Raw genomic sequence first — 15,140 nt, forward strand, 5'->3', positions numbered from 1 at the left:
TATTTCAATTAGTAAACTGTTCTTACCTCAATGCAGGAGTGTTTCTCACCCTTATTCTTCCGATTCTCTCCCCCATCCCACCAGGGCAGGGGGAGTGAGTGAGCATCTGCGTGGTGCTTAGCTGCTGGTTGGAGCTAAACCACGACACATTAACATAAAATTAAATACTAATAAAAACTGGGAAGTAGGCCTTAAGTTTCCCTAAGCCCACAGAAGGATACTTTTGCATCTGTTCCTGCAAATGCTTGATTAATATACGCAAATCAAGTGCAATTGCTTGATTTTTTTTTTTTCTGATGAGCCAAAGGATCTTGGATCTCTCTTTTTGGTTAACATTGCCATCGTTCAGTGGTTTGTGCCACTATGTACCTGTCTCCTGGAATTCCTCCAGCTGCTCACTCTTCAGCTCTTTGATTGCAGCCATGACAAGCTTAAATGCACCTTTCAAACGCTTCCCAAGCACCATGTGATCGGGTTCTGCTCTCAGCTGGACTCCGTATTTATCTTTATTAGTAGATAATGTCACTTGACGTACATTAAGCTCCTATATAAATACACCAAGAAGAAAAAATGAAGCTACAGAACAGCCATCTCTGACAACTGTGGAAAGAGTACAAAACCAGGGGCCACAGCACTAGGAAAGTCGTAAGTCTCAAGCTGCAAATTTGTTATATGGTTGTCTCTGTGAACTAAGTAATTTGCCAACACTGCAAGAGCAAATAAACCCAACCAATACCGAAACTATCCTTCAGCAGAAGAGCCCATCCTCCTCCTCAGCCTTTACATAGACATTTCTCTGTTATTAATAGACACCAGTCAGCTCTCAACTCAAGTCAGATCCCTATTCAACAACCTTTTTTACTTTACTCTTACAACTGCCTGAAAAGATAAAACTATTACCTATGTGTGCAATGCCCTGGCAAAATTCTGGAAGAAAAATTTTGCTGAAATACTCCTTTCAGTATGCATTTAGCCAGAAAACTATAACTGATAATTTTGTGTTTTAAGTTGTACAGATGCTACTGCCTCATTTTGTCTCTTTCCTTATCTGTTTGTTCTAGGTCCTTACTGTACAGAAAAACACATTGCTCAGAAACACTTCTATGCTTTGCAGCACAACGAGTCTGAAGATCAGTGTGCAGGGGCAGCCAAAAGCTTATAAAGGTTGCATGAAGTTCAGGAGGGGCCCTAGACCAAGGATGTTATTTTACCACTACAGAAACTGGGGTGTGCCCATGTTTTATGAGTAATGCATGCAGTTTTTGTCCTTGTATCTGAAGGGGAATAGAGTGGTGCTGTAGAAGGTTTCAGAGAACAACCGATTTAAGAGAACAATGTTACCACCATATGAGGAAAGATCAAGGCTGGAACTCTTTGGAAGGAAGAAAGTGGAAGAGGGGTATGATTGAAATTTAAAAGGTTATGAAGGAGGTGGGTAAGGAATGTAAAACTGTTATTGACCAAATCCCCAAATAACCCCTCTCAAGTAAGAGAGCACTCAGTGAAAATAGTAAGAGATTAGTTCAAGAGAGATAAACAAGTAGTTAGCCCTTGGAACTTAATGCCACCAGAGGAGGTAAGCAGGAGTGTACCACCAAGTTCAAAAAGGAATTAAGCTCATAATAGTAGGCACATGAAAAGATGTTAAAGGGAATAGGCAGGCATGTGCCCTTGAGTATCTTTAATAAAATAGCTGCAGATGGCTGACTATGACAGGAGTCTACTGCAAGAAGTGGCCAGATGCTCGTGCTTTCTCTAAATGGACTCTGCCATTGCAGAAGACAGCACAATGTGCTAGATGACCTATGAGTTTAAACCACTAAGTAATTTCTTACTTTCTTAATTACAAATATTTTCCTCATCACATAAGCACATTAAAAACCACCATTTAAAAAAAAAACTCCTTTGTTGCAAACCCTGACCACCATACAATGACAAACTTGAAAATACACAGCAAACCTCTCTGCTCTACCCTTAATTCTGTCCAACAAACAAATGCATTACACATGTTATTAATAACACCAAGAAATAATGGCCTGGTATACCTCCTGTAAATAAGAGAACTGTATCCCAGTGTTACTTTATGTCTTCAAGAGAGTCTAGTTTTTCCCTGCTTTGTAAAGCTAAGTAAGAAACACACACAAGGCAGGACTTGATACCTACCTAAATTTCCAGTTTTGCACAGTCTCTCTCTTTTTGGTGCAAAGTACCAGGGACAGATCTTGGAGAATTTTAATTGCCAACACACAACTCTTCTACAGGTACAAACCTGCACATATCTGGAGCACATTTCACTAGAATTTGGCAGGTTTTGTCCATCAGACTGCCCAATACTTGAGCATTTTGTGTTTAAATCTCCACTAGAAGGCTGTTAGAGTTCACATCAACGTCATACAGAATCACCAAGTGCATTTGGCAAGGGAGCTACTCCAAATCATTTAGGGAGCAGAAGTAAATAGTAGCATCAACGTGACAGGACTAGCAAGTAGCCAGACATTTAGACTGAGAAGTAGTGCTTAGATACAACCTCTGAGCTACAGTCTAATTCCCTGGGAAGTCCTACTGACATGAGAAGCCAAGAATACAGCTGAATCTAATTTTATTTAATACATCTTTTAGGATTTCTAATGAAAATTATGTGCTTCAGAAATTCAGTTTTAATGGGGTGCTGTTGGAAATGAGCCCACAAGTGGTAAATGACAACCTCATGGGGAAAAAGAAATTATAATCCAAAAAATAGCACAAATTGAAAGATGACTTTGGGCCTGATTAGATAAATTACATACAAGCCAACTGCATCAGGACAAGTTTTCTATACTAATTAGATTAGGAAACCATTCTTCTGTATACATTATCAATTAAAAAACCAGAATGAGTCTTCAAAAAAAGACAAGTCTGTATCTTAGATCTGTTTATATCTGCCTCAATATAGTGCTTTGACTTAAAATAGTTCTTAATTTTATCTTCCCAGTAAACCAAAATTAGGTCCTTAACCCATCTTTCAAGTCTGATACACATGAACTGAAGCAACCAGTCCTTCCCATCACCAGAAGGAAGACCTGTACATTCAGGCTTTTGTATGTACAAGGGCCTTTAGTTGGTACCATGTGCCAGACATGATCAGATTGACCGGTAACACAACTACATCCAATTCTCAGAACAGAGAAATGCCAGTGCTGTGCTTCAGCTGGGCTGGGCTCTCTAGGCGAACATCCTAAACCAGAAAATAAATATTGATTATGCAATACTGTAAGAAACAAAATACTGAAGGACCACATGCTGCCACAGTTCATGCATCAGCTAATTCAGCCCATTCATGTACTCAGTCTGCTACATTACTGTAACACCATTAGCATTATGAAATACTGGTAGACCTTGGGTTTGATGAAGAAGTCAATTTTCTCTGTTTTATTATAGCCATATATAGGGGTGGGGGTTGAAGGATATACAAAGTTGGATGCAGACAAGATTCTGATTGTACTTAGAGTAAAGCTTACTCAGATAAAACCTTTCACTTGAAGTAGTTAGAAAGAGAAGTCCTGAACTAGGCTTGTAAGAGGCCTCAAATTCTAATGAATAAAATGCAACTGTATTCAGCTGCTAAAAGCCTTCTGGATTTATTTCATTTTGTGAGCTTGGCCATTTTTGTATGACAACTCTAACATTAGAACTGTCCAGAGTATAAAATCCATTTATTAAAATGATGTGCTATGTTCTGATGAGGAGAAAATAAGACTGCAAATCAAAGACTACAGCCTTCTGAAAAAGTGATGAACGAAATTTTTGAAGAATTGACAAGTGTATTTTTCAAATTCTTTTGTCAGCAACTGCATGAAATCAAATGGTGTAATTTTTCTTACAGATTACCTCTGGCACCTGCAAATTTACTAGAAACACACTTCTGGCAATAACTAAAGGTTCTAAAGTTCTGAATATGTAGGAGGGTCATGAACAAAGATGCAAATACAGCCCAAGTAATACCACCCAGTCTGCCTGTATTCATTGACCTCTTTAGCTCTGAACCATCCTAGTAAACAACTAGATTGATTGCTATGCAATACAGTAAAACACATCAAGCATCAGCTTGTGGAATTTTAAGATACATAATAAAAATAGGACAATAGACAGTATTTTGTATTTGTGCTTCCATTAAGGTATTTGAGAGTTTGTTGAAACTCATCTCCCCATACAACATACCTTAACTTTGTTTGCAGTAGCCAATGAATATAAATTAAAGCATGCTTCTGTACAAACCAATTACGTAATAATTTATCAAATTGTTAGGTTCCTTTGTTACTTTTTGCTAGCTGTAGATGTTCACAGCAAATTTTGTCAGCTACCTTTTTGGAAGTAATTTGAGTAAGCAAACCTCAGCTCCCTTAAAATTGGATTCTGTAAAATCCACAAATCCAGTTTTCAGATCAAGAAAATGTGACAGACACTAACCTAAATTTCACAAAGTTCTGCTATTGAAAAGATCCAGGTATTGAAATGATTAATAATAGCAGCAATTCTGAAGTGAAGCATCCTAAATGCCAAGTCTAAGAGAAATAATCAATAAGCTAACATGACAGAAAAGCCTCACAATCCCACTTGTAAATCAATTAAGATTTTTAAATTAAAATTCCTTTAGTGCGCAATTCTTAAGAATTTAAGTCCCACGGTAACTAAAAGCAAGAAGCATACAACACTGATCTAGAAGTCTTGTGCATTGAGCCATGACTCCCTTAGCCAGTGCTCTTAAGTTGCCCCCGGCAGAATTTTTAGAAGCCTTCCTTAGATGTATATTTAGGCTTGGGGAGAGATGGTATTGCTGGAGTAATACATAATTAGAAGTTTAAGAGGTCCTCTGCTGCTTCAGCCATCTCTTGGATTCTTTGACTGACATGGTTGCTCTCACCAAGACAAGCGAGGTGAGTTGATCTTGCTTGGGTAGATGCAGATTTTTTTTCTCTTTGTCAAAGCAAAGCAGCTGATCTTGACAATGACAACTTGAACTAAAAAAGTTCCATCACATTTTAAGCATGTGACTAGATCTTCTGTTACAGAGCCCTCTGAAGATACCTTATTGAAAGGAAGAAAGAATCCTTAACCTACCAAGGACAGGCATATGATAAGAGCCATGCCATTTCTGGACGAGGGAAAAAATTCTTAGATACTGTACTGCCAGTGGTTATTATAACAGAAAAAGAACTTATCTCACTTATCTTTGAAGACCCATTTCACTGGCTTTAAAGAATGCAAAATGTTACAAGTACTTATGGAAGAAAAAAAATCCATTAAATGTAAAGCATCATAACCTTATGCTTCGTGTACTACCAGCATGCCTTAGTACAGCCATTGGAATTGACTCTGTCATGAACATATATAAACTGATCTGGAAAGTGACAGATCCTGACAAATGAAAGATGACAGGAAGGTCAAAGGTCAATTATTAGTAGAAATACATTTTACTTAATAATCCAGAGGACATTAAACAGAAACACAAACTGAAGACAGATTGCTGAACCCACCAGTCCTGTATTATATCAGGTCTAAGAAGTACAGAGGTCCTAAGGTGATACAACACAGTAAGAATTTCCTGAAGACAGAAATGAGACAAAGTTCCTCTGCAATGTCAGCTTCAAAGCTTCAGTGCTGTGGATGGAGCTGAAGGAACTGAACCACTCTGAACTGTGGAGAATCCCTACATTTCCCACCCAATTACTACACTTGGACACATAGAAGCCATACAGTAATATGACAGTAGCTTGGGAAGTACACTGGAGGTAAAATAGAACAAAGAATTAAGTTGTAACAGTAATCTGTTTTTAGTATATCCGCTACAAGCACTTTGAATACAGAAAGAAGGCAGACTTCAGAGGATAATGAAAAGTACACCCTATGGCTCACCTTTCCAGATGTGACGCTATCACAGGAGGGAAGGGAAGGAAGTCTTTCATAAACTGTGCAGTGTACAACTATAATGCTGTTCAAAATTTTTTTCTTCTGGTTTTTGCTCATTTAAACAGAGATTGTTTCAAACGCATAGATGTGAGAGGGCAAAACATGAGAAGGCTAAGCTTGCAGTTCACAGGCATTCAGAAACTGTATTAAGACTTCTATATGAAATCTCTTGTAATAGTAAAGGAATTCAACACTTTGGGGGGTTGTTAGTTTTTGTATTACATTGTACTTAACTTCCCTAACAAGGACCTTGCATTGAGGCTAGCATCCGTTCCTCAGAAACCTTTTTATCTGGAGGTCTTGAATGGGGAAGATCATCTGAACTACCTAGGTGATTTTGTTTTGCAAGACTACTCCCTCAGTTTTCATCTGAAAGAAAAGCTGGCGTGTTTTCTGCCTTGCTGAATCACAAGGAGTCAAGTGAAAATCCAGACAGATTAATACACAGGAATTATTGTCATGAAGTAACCCTCAATTTATATTCAAGTCTAATGCATGCATTCTGCCCAATATCAACACCAAATCAGTTCCTTTAGAATTCAGCTGTCTTAGAAAAGAGCTGCTATTCAAAATGCAATTCTTTCTCCTCAAAACATGCAGAGTTACAAAGATGAAGTTATGGCATATCTCCCCAGGCAACACAATGAAACATCTGGGTGAAAAGTGATCATCTATCCCAACAAGAGACTACTGCAGCAAAAGGAAATTAAAACTGTTCAGAAAGAACAGCATTGCTTAACAAGTCTTCCTTCTTCCCTCACTGCCTTCCAGAGTGGTTCTGAAAGGCCTCCAGTCTTACAACGGAGATATTATTACCCTAACAACCTGTTCAGCAAAGCAATTATAAAGGCTCTCGGCTGCTAACACTGAGAAATTACACATAGCATAGCTCACAATATCAAATGCATGATCACGACAGATTTAAGTATTAAGAACCACTGGTTTGCAAGATGTTTTGAAGGCTCCAGCACCTAGAAAACAGTTCAAAGGCATAATGGCATGGTAGCTTCCCCCCCCCCCCCCCCCTTTTCTTTTTGAATCAAAACACCATGGCTCATTGAAATTCATCACTGTAACTGAAACACTCTTCCTTCTCACTATTCCCTCTTACTGTTTGATTTCTCTTGTACATCACAGATGTAAAAAGAAGATGCATATAAAGTCTGTTGTAATGAACTTTAATTGAACATAAAGACTAAAAAAAGTCCACTCTACAAACAGTCTTTTAAGCAATCAAAAAGTAATATGCTTTGTGCCTTCACTAGAACTTCTGAAATGCATTACTGAAGTTTAAAAGATTTATTTATAGTATAAACAAATAAATAAATGATGTTTATTTATAAACAAACTCCTTTTTCATTTAACTTCTTAAAATACTATGGATTTTTACATGACTGACTAAAAGCAGAAAGTGCAGCCAATTTCAGGAAGTTACACTCAAAAAACCAAGAAGGGTTACTTTTCTTTTGAATGCTGGGGATTTTATCCAAACAAAGATTTAGAAGTAGGGCAGACTGCATTTCTCTAATAGACACACATTAAGAGAGTATTGCAGTGGCAAACAGGAGCAGATGAGTGTAAGAAATTGTACAGACTAACATCTTATTTATTTGACATTTTACATCCTAAACAACATCCTGCTAAAATCTTGACTGGTCCCCTACTCTCCCTTACATGGAACTCCTTCTCTCCATCAACCCTTCCACTTACTGTCAAACTGTTTTTAATGCCCTTTAACTGAAGGAGGTCACAAATTTTGCAGTCCATGTCTTTGACAACATGTAGTTGAATATTGTCTTATTTTCATTCAGAAAATGTTTTTTTCCTTTCACTGATCAAGAAAAAGAATAATTCTAATAGCTTCTTACTTATACATTAAAGAAGTCTTCTGTGGTCAGTTTGAGCAATTAAGTGTTTCTCAATACAACTGACTACCTAAGGATCATCACCCATTTACCTTCATTTCTGTATACAGTACCCAGTGATATCCTCTTTCATTACAATTCTCTTTTAGATTAGCTTTACCTAGTGAGTTATTAATATCGTCAACATGGAAGGTTAGGGTTTTGTTTATTTAGGTAACTGATATACACAATCCAGTTAAGTATCATGTTGATGATGTTCTTACCTCGAGTATGTACTTCTCTAAACTTCTGATGTTTTCCAGAGCCTCTGGATCCTGATGGATAACAACTACTTCTTTCAAAGGATACTGGGGAGAAGAAGAAAATAAGCTGAAAATAAAGAACTTCAGAAATTATTTATCATTTGAAGTATTTTATTGTTGAACTCTGTTTGCTATTCCAAACTTAATTATTCAATTTTCCCAGGCTCATCCCAAAGTTAGAAAGCTATTGCACATTCCTAGGGTATTGATAAGAGGTGTTAAAGATTTCTAACCTTTACTGGAATGGTTTTTCTGTCTCTGATCACTCGTCCAAGCTCAATAACAGACTGCAAACAAGAAACGGCACTTTCAATTTTTCTGTCGATGAGATCCTCCCTAGATTAAAAAGGAAACATTATATTGCTTCATTTTCATTGTATCTGTTTGAGCAGATTGAAAACATTTTACCCCCTTCTCTGAAATTTCCTATTAGAGACTCAATTATGCGCTATTTGGGGCAATTTGAAAAAAGAACAAACAGGTTTTTCTTCTCTCTTTTTGTACAGAAGATGACGAGGAAATAACTTGCTGAAAACAAAAAACAGAGCTATTTGTAAATCATCTTTTGTTAGCACCTATCACAAGATGAAGATGATGGATTGAGTCATACTACCTATTCTATTAATATACAATAAAAAGTAAAATTTACATTAGTATCATCATAAGAAGATGCAAAAAGTTATTATAAATAGGATACTTACAATGACAATGAAACACCTATAATGCAACCAACTCACTGGATCTCAATTTATAACCTTTTCCAGGAATTTTAGATATTTTAGCTCGATGTTTTAGACAGTCTTGTCATCTTTCCCAGCTTCATCATTTCTCCTGGCTTCATCATTTTAACACCCTTCCATTTTGAGGCAAGGCAGGGTTGGGGTTTGTGGGGTTTTTTTTGCCTTTTTTGGGGGGGAGGGGTGCTGTTTGATTTTTTTGAGTAAGCTGACATTCACATCTTGTTTCAAGTGTACTAGCAGCCAACAATTCTGAAAGTGTGGTTTTCTTGATTTCTTGAGTAGCTGCATAAATTGAGCAGCTCCTTTAAAACCGCACAAGTGACATATCAAGACCAGAGGTACTGGTTCAAAAGAGAGTAGTGAATAAAACGAACAATGTTGCTTGCTGTGATATATGTAGCAGAAGTACTGGGATGAAAACTATGCATCCAATAAGGATTGTCCAGAAAAACAGAACTGGTAAAGCAAAACTTAAAACTGAATTACCTCCACCTCCATCTTCTGCAATTAGGGCTTTGATTAAGATGTTAACTACCTATTTTGAAGCATTTTTTCTTCCAAAACCCAGTCATTCAGGATGGTCCTCCAAAAACTTAGAAATGTGTAAATTGTGAGATAGAAGATTTTGCTCCCAGAAAGATTCATATAGTATAATGTGGCAGTATTTCAGTGTTACTTGCCATTACTTAACAACATTGGGGAACCACAAAATGAGAATAGTCTTCACAGATTGCATGCACATCCACAAAATTTAATGCAACCAATCTGTTCAGACACTAAGCAACAAAGTAATAGCTCAGTGGGGTTTGTAACACAGGTATTGAGTCAAGTTCAGCTGTGAAAGTGGCCAAGTCCCTTAGCTTTATCTGTACATACCCATCATATTGCTAAAATAGTATTTTCTTTAACTGCATCAAAAAATTCTTCTTATTAACTGACAATATTGTCCTTATGCAGTCATCAGAAAAAGATTCAAAGAAAAATGTGATGATGTCCTTAGCAAGTGAAGGTGAAACTCTAAAACTTCAACAATAATTTAGTTCTGAAAACATGTCTTTTTATCTGACGAAGGGAACAATTGATATGTAGGGCATCCAGTAAGTTACATAAACTAGTAGCAGACAAAAATCCAAACAAAGTACAAGACAGGAAAGCCATGCAAGCCACTCAAATACATCATATGTTTGCATGATGCAGCAGCAAGTCAGTTAACACTAACAGGAATAAAAAGGGACTAAGCCACTTTTAAACGCTCATGCTAAGCCCATGCCTGAACTGCATTCCTGCAAATAGCTCACTATCCTTCCATTACTCCATTCTACAGGAGCTCAAAACCATTTCTGATAGCTCACTGATGAGTTTTGCATTCTTTGATTACATATTCTTTACAGCACTTTCCCAGGAAACAGAAAATCAGCACCATCATTATGTCAATCTCAAACTCCTTGTTGCAGTAACCCTCACTATTAAAGCTATCAGAAAGAACACGCACTTTCCTCAAAGGATATAGTATCCATAAAAGAAACACCATTACTAGAAGGTCTAGATTTTTAAACTGGCACATAAAGTATCAAGGTCAGCTCCCTTGTCCTTGAGGGTTTTCAAACTGAGCTGCAATGCAAAAGGAAAGTTTGCTTCTCTTACATTTAGTGACTAACAGCAGACTGCAATGCAGGCACTAAATTAATCCACTAAGGTAGCATCAAGGCACTGACGAGCAACTAATTACTGTAATACTAGTGTCTCCCTCAGCTCGATTAAAAAAAAAACAAAACAAAACAAAACAACAAAAACAACCCCAACCAAACCAGCTTCAGTTGTCAAGGTCTACATGGGTTGAGCTGATGCTATGGATAACCCAGAGCATATGTCCAGTGCAACTATCACGGACCCAAATCTTTTTGAGACACACTGGCACTTACAAAAAAACCTCACCCATCAGCATCCAAAGAAAGGATCTGTCTGGAAAGTGCTCGCTCTCATACGATTACAAGGAAGTAGCAATCTCTGAGCAATGGCCTAAATTCTTGATCTGAAGCCAAAAGAACTCACTCTGCTGGCTCCCTATGCGGTCCACACAAAGTAGTAACTCCAATCCACATGGGATCTGGCATCAGCGTTCACTAAGAAAGGCCCAGAGATGGGGGGATGCGCATGTTCTTGCAAGCGTAGGGCCCACAAGGAAGTTTTATAATCCTTTTGGGCCCTTCACAGATAGGCATTATAGCTTCTAGTCAGCACACATTTTGAAGGGTAAAAAGGATATTCCTTGCCCACCATAAGAAGAAAACATTATGAGTTAGGAACATGCATTCCTTCTAATTGTTTTCCTTCCTATCTACAATCCTTTAACCTAGCACAAGTCTACTGCCTAAATATGTGTCCTGGTTTCAGCTGGAATAGAGTTAATTTTCTTCCTAGTAGCTGGCATAGTGCTGTGTTTTGGATTTAGCATGAGAATATTGTTGATAACACACTGATGTTTTAGCTGTTGCTAAGTACTGCTGATGCTAGTCAAGGACTTTTCAGCTTCCCATGCTCTGCCAGCTGCACAAGAAACTGGGAGGGGGCACAGCCAGAATAGTTGATCCAAACTGGCCAAAGGGCTATTCCATACCATATGACGTCATGCTCAGTACATAAACTGGGGGTAGCTGGCTGAGGGGCAGAGATCACTGCTTGGGAACTGGCTGGGTATCGGTCAGCGGGCGGTGAGCAATTGCATTGTGTATCACTTATTTTGCATATTACTATTATTATTTTCCCTTCCTTTCCTGTCCTATTAAACTATCTTTATCTCAACCACGAATTTTACTTTTTTTTTTTTTGCTTTTTCTGATTCTCTCCCCCATCCCACTGGGGAGGGGGAGAGTGAGCAAACAGCCGTGTGGTGTTTAGTTGCCTGCCAGGTTAAACTGCAATAATGTGGAGGGAAAAGAAAATTCCCAGCTAACATTGAGAGTGGGGTGTGAAGTGTACTGCTAGTGAAATGTTTTCCTGCAGCAGAGACTAACATTAATCAGAGCTTAATCAAAACTTAAACAGTTTTTGCTTAGAGAAAAGAACATGTTAACTATCATTCTAAAATTCTGAGGCAAAAAAAATATTCACATTATTAAAGCAGCTTGTTTTCTTGTCACGCAAAACACTTTTAAACACAAGTAAGTGAAGGAGCACTGTTCTGTGAAAAGACAAAAAAAAACCAAACCAAACCCCAAACCCAAAACAAACCCAAAAAACCCAACAGCCAACCAAAACCTGACCAACCCAAATCCCCATTTTGCCACATAACAGCTGTCTCTTACCTCACTTGGGGAAGCATGAGGTAGTGGATGCTTTCAGTATTCTTTTCCTGAACCGAGGCCGGATCAATAAGTGTCTTCAGATTCTGGTACATCAGCTCAGTGATAAATGGAGTATATGGTGCCTGCAATGTTGCATTCAATCATCATCTTTTCTTTATTGTTTGTACGTTATGAGTCAGTAATACTTAGGAATTGCATAAGGACAGTTCAGCAAAAACAATGCTTACACAGTGTCTTCAGTGCAGAACTGTGATGTTATTCAAAATACAGACTGAAATAAATTATGAAATTGCTACTACTTATTCACCTCCTTCCTGATATTTACATGTTACTTTTGGGCATCACATAAGAAGTCATAATGTCTCTTGATCAGTCAGTTGATATTTGTCATCTTTATAGTACCATGGGGCAGATAAGCAAATAAAAGGGGGAGGTGGAAAATTAACTGTGCTGCACAAATCGGTAGCAATATGGTTTTCTCCCCATGTGTTCAGTCTCTGTACCCGTAGTTTCTATGGTCAACTTAGACACAAAGATGCATGCTTTTAGATTAACTACATAAAAAATGTCAAATAGTTATAGTGGGCTGTAATTCCCTTACCATAAGTCTGCACATGGAGAACAACACACTGAACAAGGTTTCCAAGGCCATAATGCAATCTTCAGTCCCATTCTCGCCCTATTTGAAGAATTCACCAAGAAAAAAAAACCAACAACTGCAATTTTAGGATCAGTAAGTGCACTTCAATAACCTTCAAAAATTTCCTATGTTAATGCAATAAACTGGTTTTCCAGACTGTATTAATTTTGCTCAACTGAAACAGAATTACTGGGCATTTTGTTTGTTTGGTTTTCCTCATAAAGCAAAGAGGAGGAAGAAAATGTTAACTTCTCATTCCCACTATCAGGTACAAACTGATATATAATTTAAAATGCAGTACAAAGATTTTGTGTAACACCATGAAGCTACTATCCATTAACATAGACTACTAGGATTTTGTTTACAGTACAAGAATGCAGAAGTAGATACCTACCTTTAGTCTTCTACGATTCATTCTAACATACCAGTTGGTCAGAATATCAACAAACTTCACTAATCGAGGGACTACGGTGTACAGCCTGTAAGCTAGAAGGAAAAATGTTTACTGTAGTTAATATTTGCCCTCTGCATCAAGCTCCTCACTTAAAGAAACACATTATCATTTGTAGCTCTGTTGTTAAAGATAAAACTTGAGCAGAAACACATGTGTTAGTATGATCAAAGAAGCGATTAGACATATTATTATGTTAAAACCATATTTTGAAATTGCACGTCATCAATTCTCATGCTTCAAGACAAACACATCTACCTCCAAATTGTTTCCCTAACCCTACACAAACACGCATTATGGAAGCCTTATGCTTTTATCTGACTCGTAAAGAGGATAGTGGATAAAAGACTATTAATCACAAAGGATTTGCCAAATCCTAGATTTGCACATGCTGTAAATATAGCCAAGTCACTAGAAGTTTAACAGAAATTATTGTAGAATCATACAATAAAATTTTATTAATTACTGCCAACATTTTCTGTTTGCCAGATTTAAAATGAGACACCTATTTCAATGAATTCTCCCTGAATTAATTGCAATTTTAAAATTATTTTTCTAAGTAACAGTAGGCTAAAAGAATGTAAAGTAGCAGCAAGCCTAACAAGGTAAGAAGATAAACATAGCTGTATTTTCAAGTTCTGTGTAACTTAAAAGCATGGAGGACTGCCAGCATGAAATAAAGGTCATCACAAGCATTACTATGCAACTGGGAAAACAAATTCAGCTGTTCACAAGAGAATTAGGGGGGTGGGGATGGACCTTAAATATGACTCAGTTTTCTAAGGAAAATCTTGTATATAACGTCTCTAAAAGCAAAGACCTTTTTGATCTCAATTCTGAATCAGTTTCATTAATCAAGCAGCTACTGAATAAAACAGATCTTAGCTTTAAAAGCTCCACCACACTTTTCATTGCATTTTCTAAAATAGGAGTGTTTTTAAAGGCAGAGTACTGGTATTTAAACCTAAAAAGGAAATGCTCAGAAGACTCATGCCATGGTGGGGAAGACATTATTTATGTGGGAATTTGTATTCCTAAAAAATTCCCAGTACTCTTCTAGCTATGCGTTATCTAGTTAGGAGACTGGTTAAAAACAAACACAAAAACTCAAAAAAACCCCACCCTTCAGGGATAGTGTATCTTTAACAAGAGATTCAAGTTAGCCTGGAAACATGCATTTCTGCCCTCAATAGCTCAACAACTCGCCCAGTTCATAAACCAAATCATGAAATCTTACTTTTTCATGACTCAAGAAAAAGGCATGCATATACATGGAAATACATGCACACACACATGCACAGACACACACACACTTCTTTCAATTTCAGTCATCAGGAGAAAAGTTGGTTTGTAAAATAATTTCTTGTATTGGGCACTTAAGTAAGAAAAAAAGAGCATAATAAGGCTTACTGGTTTTCAATATAAAATTTTAAACCCCCCTTAAGACACAAAGGATTGTTTGCTCTATCACTTTCAACAATATCTTCCCAATATCTTACTACTTGCCCTATTTATCAAAGGGCCCAAACCCAGAAGTTTCCATCATAAAAGATGAGGTTTAGTGGAGAAACTATACTACTATTCAATAGCTGATAATTAATTTGGATAAGCATGTTGTTATCAAAGTACAGCTAAGTCAGCTACACCAGCTGCTGCTAAAGAGGTTATGGGCACACATCTACCTAACTCACAGCACTTCTGAAGAGACCACGTCTACAGCTCCAGTTTTGGGCACCTATTAAACCAGAGATAACACACAACAGCAAATACCCTCTTACAAACACACGTGTATGGTTTCAACACATTTAACTTTTGCCAATTTTCCATGAACAATTGATATGATGCTGCTTTCTGACACGTGTTATCTTTTCTCCAATTGCACACGTTCTAG

General features: G+C 37.4%; 1 protein-coding gene across 1 annotated transcript in view; it reads right to left on the bottom strand.

The window, feature by feature from the left end:
• The window catches only part of IARS1 (isoleucyl-tRNA synthetase 1), a 108,850-nt gene that overhangs the window by 20,700 nt on the left and 73,010 nt on the right, over positions 1-15,140 (bottom strand). Inside the window, exons 22-27 of the mRNA XM_075713572.1 lie at positions 13,193-13,284; positions 12,760-12,837; positions 12,159-12,280; positions 8,347-8,449; positions 8,075-8,158; positions 370-544 (exon numbers count right to left, since the gene is read on the bottom strand). Of these exons, the coding sequence (XP_075569687.1) occupies positions 370-544; positions 8,075-8,158; positions 8,347-8,449; positions 12,159-12,280; positions 12,760-12,837; positions 13,193-13,284 (654 nt within the window). The remainder of the gene's footprint in view (positions 1-369; positions 545-8,074; positions 8,159-8,346; positions 8,450-12,158; positions 12,281-12,759; positions 12,838-13,192; positions 13,285-15,140) is intronic.

The sequence above is a fragment of the Pelecanus crispus genome, chromosome 7 (genome assembly GCF_030463565.1).
Source record: "Pelecanus crispus isolate bPelCri1 chromosome 7, bPelCri1.pri, whole genome shotgun sequence".
Lineage (NCBI taxonomy): Eukaryota > Metazoa > Chordata > Aves > Pelecaniformes > Pelecanidae > Pelecanus > Pelecanus crispus.